The 15,675-nt window shown below is 36.3% G+C and overlaps 1 protein-coding gene across 2 annotated transcripts in view; it reads right to left on the reverse strand.

Annotated features, from left to right (window-relative positions):
* LUZP2 (leucine zipper protein 2) overlaps positions 1 to 15,675 on the reverse strand; it is a 215,419-nt gene that overhangs the window by 45,077 nt on the left and 154,667 nt on the right. For both annotated transcript variants that reach the window (XM_067295534.1, XM_067295533.1), the window contains exon 8: positions 4,369 to 4,443. In XM_067295534.1, coding sequence (XP_067151635.1) covers positions 4,369 to 4,443 — 75 coding nt within the window. The remainder of the gene's footprint in view (positions 1 to 4,368; positions 4,444 to 15,675) is intronic.

A 15,675-nucleotide genomic window follows, 5' to 3' on the forward strand; every position in this document is an offset into this window, starting at 1 on the left:
AGACAGTGCTTGCAACTGCAGTTAGAATACTGCAATTTTACTCATAGTAATACAGATAAATATATTAATTAGAATAACAGTCTGCCATTGAAATCAGTAGAGATGTAAGGGCAGTCACTTGGGAAATCTGGCTTTAAATGTTTGCTCCATCACAGCAAGTCCCTTAGAATTAAATGTCAGAAATTGAGGTAACTTATAGTCATTTCAGTTGGAGTTTGGCAAAACTCTTCCTTAAGAAATCTTGTCCTTATTCTTTGTATTAGTCTTGTGTCTATAAATACAGAATACTAGCACATCTCTAGTTTCCAAGGCTTTTTGAAAATATATAAATCAAAGATTGTGAGGTATATCATGAAAAGAATATATATATATATAAAATATTACATACTGTGTTTATGTAAAATATTACATACTACCTATGTAAAATAATACATATATATATATATAATAAAATATTTCACAGCTATATCAGTATGAATCTTAAGCAATGGTACTTTGGTAAGACACTAAGCCTTGTTTTAGTTTATTTGTTAAACAATAATTTTTTGAACATGACAAATATTCCATGTTTTATGTCAGAAAACAAGCTTTCATTGAACTGGAGCTAGGGAACATATCATATAACTGGGCCAATCTGGAAGAGAACCAGTCGGTATTAAAAAATATATATAGATAGATAGATACATACATACATACATAGGGTAACTTTCAATAGTAAGACCAAAGACTACCACAAAAATACAGAGCACCATAAGGGAAACCTCAGAAATAAGAGATGGAAAGGAGCTCATTTGTTTGTAAACAGAGCATCTTTCCCATAAGACGTGTGCGATGAGGAGGAACGTTTTATTATCATCAAAGAGAACAGTATGAGTGAGTACTTACTAAAACGTATGACCCTTGAGTCAGACTGAGATGTCTCTGACACAGTCATTACAGCATATCTGAATGCCCCCACCCCTGCACGCATATGCCTCAGCTCCTGGTGCTCCACTGTCAAGGAGCCACCAAGAGGCTCAGGATGATGAGCAGCTGCTTCTGTGAGCAGGGAAAGGATTCTTCTTGCACGGGGGAAGAAAAGTCTCTTGTTCCCAGGAAGAAGTTCAGCTGAGATTGAGCCCTCTGAAGTCATACTCCTCCCTTCCCCAAATCCCCCTAAATAACTTCTAGTCCTCTCATCCTGCTGCCCTGCCCTCCACACCTCCTCTGCCTTGGTGACTGCATTATATTTTGCTGATCTGAAAGGTAAAAGCAGAATACATTATTTTGTTTTCATCCTGGAGGCAGCAAAGTTCAAACCCGACTACGCTGCTAGGAGACCTCTAGGCTGTCGGCACGAAATAAACTTAAGGAAACACAACTGGAACCAAGGACGTCATTTTACCAAGTTCTGAATAATCTTTGAAATACCCGACTGCTTGTTGGTCACAGTAGGCTGTTTGCCAGTCAGAATACTTCAAATATCTGATAGATACATGTTTTCATATTCGCCAGATCCATTTATATTCTTGTTACATTGATGAATTCAATATACAATAATTTGGGCTGTGGTAATGCAAAGAATTTCCATCTTTCACAGGTTCATCACTGGCACTAGAAAATTGTTGTCGTGTAAATATACTTATGAGAGACACTAAGTCCACTGTCAGCACGAGCAACTTTTAAGAAAAATATTTAACAAAAAGGTCTGAAATCTCTGAAAAATATAATAAAATGTTCATTTAAAGGCACAGCTTGAGACTCAATGGCTCAATTCTTCATTTCAAATACAGTTCATGCTCCAAAAGCATACATTGCTTTGTACATTGTTTCCATTCCTTTAGCTGACACTGCCTGTGCTAACACTGTCAAAACAGCTGAGCAAGTCTCTGCTGAAGATACGGATGGAGCATTGGCCATCCTAACTCTTTTTAGTTCATACAGAAAAGCTCTCAAACAGGAGGAAAAGGTGCTTGCAACTTAAATGGTCTTATTACTCTGCAGTTAGAACTAGCCAAGCATGGGTACTTTCAGTCTCAGAAAACTATCTCACAATTCCACTGATATGAAGTTTATCTTCTGCCTTCATTTGCGCTGCTTTTTTAACTCCCTTTGCCAGCTCCATTGCCACTGCATTTTCACAGCATGTGAGCAATGATGCCATCCAAAGAATATCTTGATGATAATTTACCAGAATATGACACCAGCCTTCCGGTCAGCCTATAGACTTACAGAACCGAAATCATGCCCTAAATTATAATCTTATTTTATTTAATAGGAAAGAAAGAGAGGATCAGAGAAGTCAGCTGGGTTTGCTGCAATTCCCTTTTAACTTGCAGACTGCATTCCTCAATAGTATTCTCATTAAAAGTTCCTGATGTCAAATGTTCTTTGCCTTCTCTTTCACCACTGTCTGCATTATAATGAACAACTATATTTAGAGGATATTACTGCAAGCATTGTTCTCTTGTCATTGCCACAGAGAGTAGATTAGCACTAGTGAGTGTGCATGCTTGTGAGTGTGTACGCATGCAAAGAAGGAACATGCTTCATTTTTAGATTAATTTGTGGAGCAGCTCAGTTCAGTGTACTAACAAGAAACACATGATGTACCACCAGAAATTCAGCACACAGGTTTGGGTAGTTGCTACTGTGAACACCACTTACAAAGGTGACAATTTGCAATGCTGAAGGTAAATCCTCAGCTAAGAAGGTGACTTCAGTGATTGCAGCACTGAAGATCAAAATAAAATGCTTTAGTACTAGAGGTGTATGTATATATATTTTTATATATACATATATGTATATAGATTTTTGAGTGTGTGGTATATATAAAAATATATACTTTCTTTTTGTTTGTTTGTTTTAATTCTAACAGAACCTGAAAATACTAGAAAACCAAACGTAAAAAACAGTCTTTAGTAGTATGTTGAATTTTTTTCCTGTCTCTTCAATTCCTTCTTTTGGCATACATCATCATCATGTAAAAACAAAACAATCATGTCAATTAACAGAAAACAAACATAAGGAATGTGCACATAAAAGCCCTAAGTGGTAAAAACTTTGAATTCCTGTTTCTTGGAAAAAAGAAAAAAAAGAAAAACAGAATAATTTCAATTGAGAATTTAGAATGATATTCTAAATTTATTAAAATGGTTAATTTTGACAGTCATAAGAGTCCAGAATTGGTTTCTCAACAAGACTTTCTTCTTAAAAGACCTCAGAAATTCAAATTCAGAATTTTCATTCTACTGAGACTACTCCATGCTCAATATTTTATTTCATTCAGTAAAGAGCTGAAATTGAAATGTTAGAAATTTCATCAAGATGTATATTTCTCAAATATTTAATGGAAAAACTGAAACACTTTTGGATCAACCATTTATAGTCAGAAAATATTATCCAAGAATTTTGGATTTGCTGTGGAAAAAGTTATTGAAAAAAAATAAGGCCTGTAAATCAAAATTCATAGGACATTTTCTGGACTCTCAACACACAAGAACAGTTGGTAAAAAATTCAAAATCCCTTCAGTTTCCTTTTCCCCCTACCTCCGTACTAGATGGAGCCACTGCTCTGAGTTTAGGGGACAGCACGTTCTTTCTCCATGCACCTGCGTGCTAGGAAGGAAAGCAACCCTTGCTAGGCTCAGATGCAGCTGGCTACCCCAGGTTACTCACTCTTGTGTGAAGGGGTGATGTCATCCGCAGCTGAGCATCCAGGATGGTCCCATTGCACAAACTACATCAACAGGCAGACTCAGACCTACCTGCGAAGGCTGAGGAGATTAAGCCCCTTTTCCTGTTGTGGTATGGGCAGCTGACAAATCACCTCCCTGTTGCACCACATTTTCTCCCCAGCTACCCTACATCTAGAAGAACGTTTCACTGTTGCGCACAGGAGTGCACGTGTTCTGGCTTTCCCCCCTGCCCGGTTCTCCACCGCTTCCCCGTTGCGAGCCCTGACGTTAGCAGGCCACGCTCTGCAGACAGAAAACTTAAATTCCTGCAGTCTTTTCAGTCCCAACAGATTTATGTATTTCTATAGTGCATCTTACCTGGAACTACGACTAAGTCTCAAACAAAAAATCACATCAGCTACAGGCACCTTCTCTGTAGTGTACTTCAGTGCACAAAGGATCTCAGCCTGCTGTTTGCTATGGGTCTTCGAGATGTTTCTTTCCAAATTGATTGCCCTCCACTTAAATAACTTTGCAGTTGTGCTTAACTTCCTGCATTATAATTAGGCCCACTGACTTCAGTGCAATTACTCCCACGTACGTACAATTAAGCATGCATCTAAATCTTTGCAAGACTTTCATTTGTTTTTGTCAAATTACATTGAAATATTCATAGCTGATAAACACGCTTACATTATGTTATACTTCTTACTTTGTCAAGGGCTGCCTTTTCCAATTCATCTTTTGCAACTGCTAGTTTTTGCTCCAGATCCGTTAGTTGTTGTGCCTGTGGGAATAAACAAGAAAAAGATGATACAATCTACAATACAAGTTTTTTCCCATAATTTTTCATGCAGTGCCTGTGAGAGAGGAAAGGATTTAAATTTTACAAATAATGTATATGAATTGGGTCAGAATTCCTTGCCAAACAACCAGGCCTCAAGGGATACTTTTTTCCTGAGAAAAAGTGTATTTCTATGTGGGAACTGGGCTCAAATCTCTTCCACTTAAGTGAATGCAAGTTTACTCTTTAATTTCAACATCAGTAAGAAAAATAATTCCATCCTATAAAGTATTTATAATAATACCACTTTGATTTTTCCAAGCATGCTAACAGTTTAAATTCCTTTTTTAATTTATCTAATCTTCTGTTTGTAATTTGAAACACTATTTTGTAGTTTTAAGCATTGAGATGTTAACCTTAACATAACTAGAGAAACTGGAATATATCCAAACATTCATGCGTGCAGACTCCTCGTCAAAGGTTACTGGTCTGTCTACTGGCAAATAAGGGGTTAACTCCATATTTGTTTCTCCATCTCCTTCCCTGGAGATATGAAAGCAAAAATCCACAAGACCAGTTAATTATGCAACTACATAGTGAGAATGCATTTTAGGAAACTTGGGTTTGAAGGCAGGGTCAGGCAACTAGTCTGAACCATACACACAAGGACTGTTTGCTTTTTATATTACATCATATTATTTTCTTTTACATTCCTTCAGGAGGAGATCTGGCTTCTCACAGTATGTAGGCAATATATTGAGTGCAAGAGTTTGGGAGATACTTTTAAAACTCAGTAAATAAAGGTAATGATTGTCTCTCCTCTTCCCTTCTCTAGAAACGAGATAAAACTAAACAGAATTTTTGCTTTAGGGAGATACATTCGTTGCAAGAACTCTGTGTTTTAAGGAAGTAGGAGCTCCCTGCTTCCTGTAATATCATGTAATAGAACATTATCATGCAACCAAAAGGAATAAGTTACAGATTTCTACCGTTGTACTTCCAAAACCAGATAGCTCACTAGTTGCTTTTCCTGTTTATGAAGGAAACCGTAGAGAAAGACTCTGGACTGACTAGTTATCCTTTCTGTCTGAAATGCTAGTTAGCTAATGCACATTATTTGCACACAAAATAACTAGATAAAGTTCTAATTTACCAGTTATAAAGAACACCAAATTTTAGTTTCGATCAAATATTCGCAAGCACCAATTCCCCTTCCCTCACCACCACTCGCCCCGGCCAGGTTTCTGAGGGACTCCCCAGGCAGATGCTACTTCCTTGCCAGATCCTCCGAGATCACGCGCGCTCTGCAGGCTGCAGCGCAGCTTAACCAGTAGCCACAAAATAGAAACATTCTTTAGCATAAGCCCCGCAAAACATGGTCAACTCCAGCCCTGTGCTGGGGCAATGCTGAAGCACTTCCAGCACACACCAGCACTTATAGTTAATATTAGTTATATTAATTATATAGTAATTAGTAATATTAATTATAGTTAATATAGTAGAGCTTATAAAGACGGCAGTCCTCAGTATATACTGCAAGTGACAGTTATTAGCATTAGACAAAGGCTGTACTGAAAGCTTATATATAGGCTGATCAAATGACAAAAGCCTGGCATTTAGAGTTTCCTGCCCCTGTAGAGAATTTACTTGCATTTTGAAACAGGATTAGACCTTTATCTGTGGATTTACCCGAGTATTCAGTTTCATTAGTCAAAACCACATATGTTACTAAATATAGTTATAAGATAACACTCACAATAAGCATGGTCCCAATCAGTGTTTGAAAGACTGAACAACAAACTTGGCTATATCTGACACAGAGACAGTTCTCACTAGATAATACAATAATAATTTCTCACATCATTAACATTTTAGTTATTGTTATTCAAAATATTTTACTACAGTACATTTATATAAATTAATACATGTTTTCATTAATAAGAAACTACATTTAAAAATAGTAGATAGAATTAAATAATTTCAAATGCCATTTAAAATTTAATTATTCAAAATAACATTTACTTGATCAATGAAAGGCCAGGACGGCATCTCTGAGGATGTATATTGCTAAAAGATCGAAATTACATGGAGGATGATTGATTTCCACAAGGTGTGGGCTGGACAACTAGACCACTTTTTCATTCAGCATCACCTATGTTATGGTTCAAATCAGTGGAATACCAGAGCTAAAGCTACATGTTTCATGTGCTGTGTAATATACTGTACTCAATGAAACAGGAACCATATGAAAAATCAAGGTGAAGGCAAAGTGTTCAACCTCTTTAGGTGGTGCCGTGCCTGCCATTCACAACCCTCCTTAGAAGAAAGAACATAAATCTAATACACCGTAACCACACCACTTGCATCAAGTAAAATATTCCCAGTTTGTGGTGAAAAGGTATTCATCCAAAAGGACAGGCTAATATCTATTTACAAACTCTTTTTTAATTCATCAGTTATCAAGCCCTATACTTACTTCTGGTACCACAGTAATATTTTGATAGAATGATTTTATCTGCATCTTTCATGTAAATTTATTTTAATCACAGATTACTAAGCCAATTGGCCAGTGATATCAATCCAACTGACACAAAGCGACAATAAAATCCTTGCATTAAAATGCCCTTTTTTTGGAAATAATGAACCGCTCACTTGAAAGTGGTGCTATTTACATCTTAGTCCCAAGACTGTAGAATGATCAATTTTTTTTGGCAAGTTTTCAAAATCATCTATCAAACTTGAATTCATATTGCAGCAGTTTTACTGCTATTTTAATTAAAAGGATTTTTAAGGAGTCTAATTCAATTAATATAGCTGTGACAGTGAATAAAGAACAAGGACAAGATACCAACTGGTAGGACTACAAAAGGCTCATTTTGATAAGGATTAAAAGTTCTTTGATAAGTATAGTCCAGGAAAATAAGTTTCTCTTAGACATGCTTGAAGAATCAAGCCCTTACAGAGGAAATAATGAGATAAATCAGTTCTTCATTCTCTAAAAGAATGCACTGAGCAATTACTGTCAGTGAAATACATTTTACTAACTCAAATAAATGTACTTACCTTTACTCACTGTGAATTATATTACACAAAATGCACATATTTAGAGTCTTCCAGACATAGATACAAAAAGAAAAAAAAGCAAAAGATTAATCTGACCTCAAGCAGATGGAGAGAATTCCAAGGTGACAGGGAATTTATTTATAGCTAATAATTGAGACCAAAGTGAATTTCTGCATCTATGTCAAATAATGCAAAACCAGTACCTGCATGTTTTTGGGACAATGATTTTGAATTTTCAAGAATTTATAAATATCGCAGCTATATAATATAGATAGTTGAGATGTTCAAATTTCTCTCTCAAAGTCAAGGCCACACCGCCAGCAACAAAGGAGCGGGCAAGGACTCCATTCCATTCCTGGAATAATTAAGGGTCTTTTCATACCATGTGAGTGATTAGGATCAATTGTACGGATATTACAGAAATAGCACAGCTGTTAGGGCAGTTGATGAACATTTTTAAGGCAGCTTTCTAGCATTTTTAGAACTTCATGCAACATGCCATTCAATGTGGAATAAGAACTAAACGGTGGTGGGGTTTTTGCTGTTTTTAACTGCTAACTGTTTAAAATAAAGAGGAAAAAAATATTCCATTCCTTTCATTTTCCCTAAACAAAACAAAGTATTTTTGCCAGAAAAGGCTAGGTAACAGCTTCGCCTTAGAAGGATTCCTCACACACGCAGAGATGAACACATTCATGCCTGGGTTTTCTTCAGACATAAAGAACTGGGATTTTATTTGGTTGCTTACTATGAAACTTTTCAAGCCTTTGTATTCAATACCAACAACTGCTGCTTTTTGAGGACAAAATTATGATAAATTCTGCTTAAATAGAAAAAATGATTGACTAAGTGATGTTTAAACACACGTTAAATAGATGGGATATTATGAACTCTAGTTTTTCCACATAGTCCTTCAATAAATGTTTAAGAAAAAAAAAAGATAATGTAATTATATTTATATATAACATATTATATAATTTTATATATTTTATATAATATTTATATAGAATATATTATATATATAATTATATTATATAAATTATATTTATTTTATAATTTATTATAATTATATTTTCTAACTGGGACAACTTCCTAATTGGAAACCACTTAACCGGAAACTAGGACAACTGCTTATATTGAATGAATCATCCAGTAAACCAGAATTCTACTGTGGTTATTCTGGAGGCATTATTTGTATCTCAGAAAAGCATATACACTTTGTGCTTCTGAACTGTCCTACTTACTGTAGCACAAGATGTTGAGTGTAATTGAGAATAACACTTTTTTTTGGCAGCTATACCATTTAATCAGCTGTGCAGCTAAAACCAGATATTCAGCAAAATAGCAGAATTTTATTTTAAGCGCTTACAAGAAAAAGAAAAAAGCCAGTTAAAAACATCATTTCCTCCAAAATCTCACAGACTGTACATTTTCTTGATCTTAATTACTGCTGCAATGGTTTCATCTCTCATTAGTGACTATTATGGATGTGCACTAAAAAGGAAATTAAGACCTTTGTGTTTGTTATTAGTGGAAACTTCACTTTTCCTCACCAAATGGTATCTTTTCCCCACCCTCATGTTCTTCCTTCACATAAAAAAATAGTTATGATTAAGCAAAATCACAGTTCATTAGAGTTTTACTAAAGAGCTCAAGCTTTACCTAAAGATCTGTTTTTCTGTAGAAGCACAACATGCTCAGACAATATGCACAAAACAGAGAGCCATATCACTAACCTATGTTCCTATGTTCCTATGTTTCTTTTTCTTTTCTTTTCTTTTCTTTTTTTAAAAAGATGTCCCGTGGTGGATTTTCCTCCCTTCAGATCAAGCCAGAATACCCTATGTTACGTACTAGTTGTTATTTCCAAGTGCTAACAGGTCCACTTCATTACAGCAACCTGCTGCTCTTTGTTTTCAATGTCAGCTTTCTTTAAAGAATTATATTGCCCATGCCAGCAGTAAGAAAACAAACACTGAGGGGCTAAACATTTTAAAATTCATTTTAAGCATACCAGTATGCTCTATACCTTTGTCAGTAGTGTGCTGCAAACATCTCCTTCCTTTTTCTTGAGGAAGGATTAGTTCAGATCTTGCCAGAGGCTACAACTTTTTGGTTTTGGGGGGATTTTTTCTAGGCCTGGACCTTTCCACCCAAAAGGATATGCCACCCAGGAAAATAAATAAATACAGAAACAGAACTAATATTCCTGGCAATACCACTCAACTTACAAGTGTTTGTCAAGAGACAACTATCTTAAAACTTTTAAGTGTGAAAATATTACCTCATATTCAGCTAACCAATAAAGCCAAAAAACACCCAACACATACAATATTCATTAAAAACCAGCATATTCATCAATTATTACAAAGTGGCTTCATATCTGTCAACAAACAATAACGCAGAGTTTAAAAAAAATCAAAATGAGCATTAAATTTACTTTATTTATTTTGCAAACTTTCTATAGCAGATCATAAATATCCTTCCTATAGGTGGCTGTGAATTTGCTTTCAGCACTATCTCAGAAAAACGGGACCAAGCAACAGGCAGGCTAAGCGATGCAGCACTACATGCTCAAATAATAGGTACACCTGACCAAAGCTTTATTTCTTTGATTTGGCTGATGTGTTCACAGCCGCCTGCGACAGGAAGCCGACGTCACTGGGAGCAGCCGCACCACCGCGCTCTAGGCGATGCTGGAGAGGAACAGCTCCTGGCCCCGGACGGGAGAAGCGCCGGAGCCAGGAGGGGCGAGGGAGCCCCGGGAAGCATGGAGCTCCTGACGGCAGCCCTGGGAGCAGGGCCACGGTGCCCTGCCGAGCCGTTCCCCGCAGCGGGCAGGCTCCCCGCGCCCCCTCCTCCGGTGCCCCCGGGGCAAATCCCCGCGAGTCCGGCAATGCAACGCACGGGTCAGCGAGTCTTCGGCTCTAATTTTTCAGAAGAAAACATTTTTCTCAGGAATTGCCGCAGTACCTATCACTGCAGAAGTTTAAACACTGAAGAAAAATGACTATGCCCCTACAATTACTTTCAGAGCACATAGCCGGCATCACTATCACTCATTCCGACTCTTTGCCCCATTTTGCTATATGGAACACCAGGATCCAAATTAAGAGTTTTCATAAGAAACACTCCCTCTTTTTCCTGTTACATGCTTACACAACACAAGGCTTTGGCTCATCTTTCAGCTTCTTATATTTCTTTCTGAGTTGTACTTTTTCGCTGATTTTTGGGTAGTTTGGACTTATTCAGTGCTTCACAGTAGCAACATTTTAAAACTTTTCAACCCTCCTGGGCCACACTCAGAATTGTTATTAGAATTAGATGACTAGGAAAATGTCAGTCATTGAGTCCTGATCCATTTCACTTTGATATCAACGGCAAAAATCCTTGGTTTAGTGGGAGCTGGATCAGGTCTGTAAGTTGACAGGTAAATGCTGCCAGTTCAACGTAAAGCTGCTGCTGCCAAATTTATTTAAGTAACCTTGGCTCATGCTGGCTACAGAGCAGCCTTGTCTCACACAGTAATGCAGACTGGCTATTAAGGATTACATTAACTTCTAATGCAAGTCCATACTCTTAAGGCACTTCCTCAGGGCTATACAGAAATTTTTTAAATTGGATTTTTCAGTTCATCAAAAATGTTATAACAGTTTTTAATGCTCAAGACTGTTATAAAAAAACTTCTCTAACAACATACTAAATAGATGTCAATTACGAAGTACTGAAATGATACTTGCATTTTGCAAACCTGTGTTTTCCAACACTACATGAAACTATTAAAGAAATAGAAGAGTAGAAGGACATTTGGTTCAATAAGAACATTACCAAATTGGCTACTATTAAAGAATAATGATGGTCAGAGGGCAGGTGAAGTCAGCTGTCATCTTAGAAAAAGTTACAAAAATATAATCTAATGTTCTTACCAGCAAACATATATGCTGACATCCCTGCACCTTCTGGATGTCACTTATCTCTTTATATTTTAAAACTTCCAATGTCTGCAAACAGTATTGTAAGTATTTTTCAACAACCAATTCCATCTAGCTCCTCAGGCTCCTCCTGTGTTATATTAAACCACTACTAGCGATTCTAACATTATAATAACAATAAACAAGATACTAAAATATGACAATTTAGACAGAAAACATGTAACCATAAGAAGATGCCAAGGTTAACAGTGACATCTACTTCCTTAGCAAAAGGGACATAATCTACATAAGACCTGCTACATACAGTTGTCTCAAAGCAATACAAATACACAATGCAACTATTCAAGAGAATTCAGGGGGGGAAAAAAAAAAAAAAAGCAAGAACCCACTTTCTTCACCTGACCCATTCCAAAAGAAATCAAATTAAAATCAAATAAAAAAAAATCATCTTGGGCTTCACAAAAACAGAAAGTTCTCACTCACCATACAACAACAAAAGACCATGTGATACAAGATGAAGAAATGGGCTGAACTAAGTATACTTTCTCAACAAGATAGCTATCTGAAAAGTAATCACAACACCACTGACCAACTGAACATCAGCCACAGATATTTACGTAGTATCCTTAAAATCTATTAACCAAATCTACATTGTCTCTTTCAAGGGCCTCAACTTTTACTGGGAAAAAAACAATTAAATAGCATCCCATCTTATAGCATTTTTCTACATCCAAAAAGTAACCACTTCCAAATACAAATCACTGATAAGAACCTGGGAAACAAAATTATGCTGAACGCCCAATAGCAGACAAAATTCAACTACAGATGTAAATGTGTACAAAAGTGCTGAATAGATCAAGAAAAAAAAGAGTCTAATAAACAACAATAAGTAGCATTGTAAACCTTCTCACTTGGAAAGAAAAAAAATCTAGAAGTCTCTAAGACTGAATCATCCCATGCAGCAAGAGACATAGGAATCCAAAACCATGAAGACTGTAAGACCAACACTCATACTACAGGGTAGAAATACCACAGGGAAGACCCTACAATATCTTATCTTAGAACTCAAAGAAAACATAAATTCTCACTCTTGACATATCCAACAATAAAACCCTGCACAGCCTAACTCCTCACTCATCCACCTCAGGATGTGCTCCTCCAGGTTCATGAGCAAGAAAACCCTGGCACAAAGTTCATATTCAGTCCTGCTATTCTCAAACAGCAAAAGCTGAATTCTCTAAAATTAGGATATGATAGAAATCCACAGATAAATAGACTAACTTGCATATAGCTAACAACCACTTCAAACATGAGCAAAATCTGCAATACATTTCCAGGCCCTCCTCCATCACTGCAGTGGCTTTGAGGAGAACATTTACAATTTTCTTCCCCTATCATAGCTAAGGATGACTTTCAACAAACAAGGCTACTCCCTGAAGGAAATACATCTGTTTTCAAGCAAGTCTTCAGAATAATAACTATATGTTATAACACTGCAACAAGAAAATTTGACTCTCCTCAGCAAAGTGCTCCTGGCTGTCACACATCACCAGACACAATAACTTTTGTGGATCATCATTAATTACTAATTAAGCTATTAAACATATAACTTTGTTGATTGTGTAATTACCCTGTATTGCAAATGATTCAAAAGACAAGTGTCATCAATCTTATTTTCAGACTTGGCACAAACCAGTGCATACAAATGGAACCAGAGTATCAAATGCAAACAACTCCCTAAGTGCTGCCTTCTGGGCTCATAGAGAACCTGATCTGCGCCTAAGGTCCAAATACCACCACATCACTCAATCTGTTACTCAGAAATCTTTAGTAAGGTCAACACAAAGGTAATAATTCCTGAGCTAAAGACAAAGAAAAACATTTTGCAAAGCTTGCAGTCATGATGCTTTTTTCCTATACTCCAAGCCCATCACTATAAAAGAACAAATCACAGTTTGAAATAATTACTCAGAATACTACTATTGAGGTCATCTACCAAGGTCTGGGGCAGATTACATTCTTTGACAAACAGTATTACTTAAGCCTCTCTTCTCAAAATTCTTTTTAATTTTGCTCTGAGGGTTGATGTTTAATATTCTTTTCTCTGCTTTTTCAGCCAAATTTATATGCTGTAATACTCAGTACCTGTAAGTTATTTTTTAGGTATGGTCCTAAATTTTTAGGCAAATCAGTAAAAGATCATTTTTCTATCTGATATGAGTCCATCTAATTACAGGTTGATACGAGTTTTCACCTTGCCATTTTCTATTAGTTATGTTTGCACATAATCACTTTTGTGGTTTTGGAAGTAGTATTTGGCTCCAAGATACTAGTTACTTACAGAGTTTGCAGAGACTGGATTAAGAACCCAAAGACTGGAAAACAATAAATGTGATACCCATCTTCAGAAAGAGAGAAAAGGAGAAGTTGATGACTTACAGGTCATTAGTACAACTTTGATTTCTGGAAAAGTACTGAAAAAAATTAATCAAACAAACTACCTTTTTAGTGGACAGAGTATTATTTGGTATATATCATTCATGAGCTGAACAATAAATTAAACATATACTCATTAAATATGCTGGTGACATCAAGTCAGAACTTGGTGTCACCAAGACAGACTTTGTCTAAATTTATCTTGACAAACTGGAGAAACAGTCTGAATATAGGATGGCATTTGCTAAAGACAAGTATAAGATACTAAACATAGGCAGGAATAATCAATAAAACAGATACAGGACAGCAAACAGCAGGGATGAATGACTCAGGATGATATCACCACTCAACATGCCATGCACTTGTGGGAAAGGCAAGGAACGCTGCGGGTACAGACTGCAAGATACTTTTACTCCACTCAGCATGAGAGAAACCCCCAGCTGGACCTCAGTGTCCATTTTAGGGCACCCCAGAAGGACAAACACCAAAGGAAACAGGTTCAGATGAAAATAACAGGAAGAGCTAGTGGTGTGCAAACATATCCTGGAAAGTAAAACCGGGGGGAAAAAAACAAAAAAACCCTCCAAAAACCAAAAAGTTAATCTATAAAACGAGAACAATGTGAGAGACCCAGGATAATAATCTCAAAAGATGTAAAATGTTGCTGTAAAGGAAAGGTAAAAAAAACTACTTGGCAAGTCTATGGGAATTATCAAGATAACTAGCCAGATTCAATTTCAGGAAAGCAAATTCAAGATAGATATAAGAAAACCTTTCTACCAGGTAAGTACATAGAGTTTGAACTGTTGGAGGTTTCCAAGAACAAATCAGATAAACATTGTGAAAGGTTAACACAGACACAGCTGAACCTTCTTTGGAGTAAGAGAATATGGAATAAATGACCAGCAAGATCCTTTCCATTTTCCATAGTCCCTAAGAAAACATCGTTGTCAGAACTGAACATGTGCTGATGGAATTGCGACATACGTAGAAGAATTTTTTATTTATCTCATTAACTATGAGGTAACATTCCTTCTATTTAATATGAAAAAGCTGTAAGAATATTTTCAGACTTTTAATTTTATGATCTATCAGACTGCATTTGTATCGTGGATATTTTTGTTTGGTTCGTCTTTCTCCTTCTAAAAAAAAGTAAAGGCTTTTAAAGAAAATAAATGCAATCCAAAGCAAAATGATCCTGTTTTTCCTAATAAAATTATCAAAGAATAACATACAAGCCACAGTAGACTGGTAAGATTAAGTTGATAGCATAGAAAAATCACAAAATATAACAAATAAAACCATAATTAAAAGGAGGTGCAATTTGCTACTTTCTTCTCATTCAACATGACATTTTTGTCAAAGTTAAAGGAAAATTGTTAGAGGACATTTTCATATATGATGTTTTGGAGAGTTATTCTCTCAAAACAGTATCCTTATAAATGGTATACATTAAGTGGGTAATAATCTGTAAGTTTCTTCTTCCAGATACTACTTAATTGTTATTCAGTTAATGTGCTGAAGTCAGCCTGTAGCTTATAAAACTTCTCATCTCTAATAGAGTCACAGGTGTAAAATCTTTGTGAAAAATCTAATCTGACGCGTTGCATTACATTATGTTTTTAACAGCTATTTTATACTAGCTTTTTTCTGTCTTTTCCTACGCAGCTTTGCTACGTTTCCAAGGCAAGGTCACAGAAGATCCAGGCGCTGAGGAAACACATTAACTGCATAAATGCGCTACAGGCTAGAGATCCTGCCTGAAAGTGAGAGGAGTTGTGGGATTCTCTCAGAGAAGTTGATA

This window comes from Apteryx mantelli, chromosome 4, assembly GCF_036417845.1.
Source record: "Apteryx mantelli isolate bAptMan1 chromosome 4, bAptMan1.hap1, whole genome shotgun sequence".
Taxonomy (NCBI): domain Eukaryota; kingdom Metazoa; phylum Chordata; class Aves; order Apterygiformes; family Apterygidae; genus Apteryx; species Apteryx mantelli.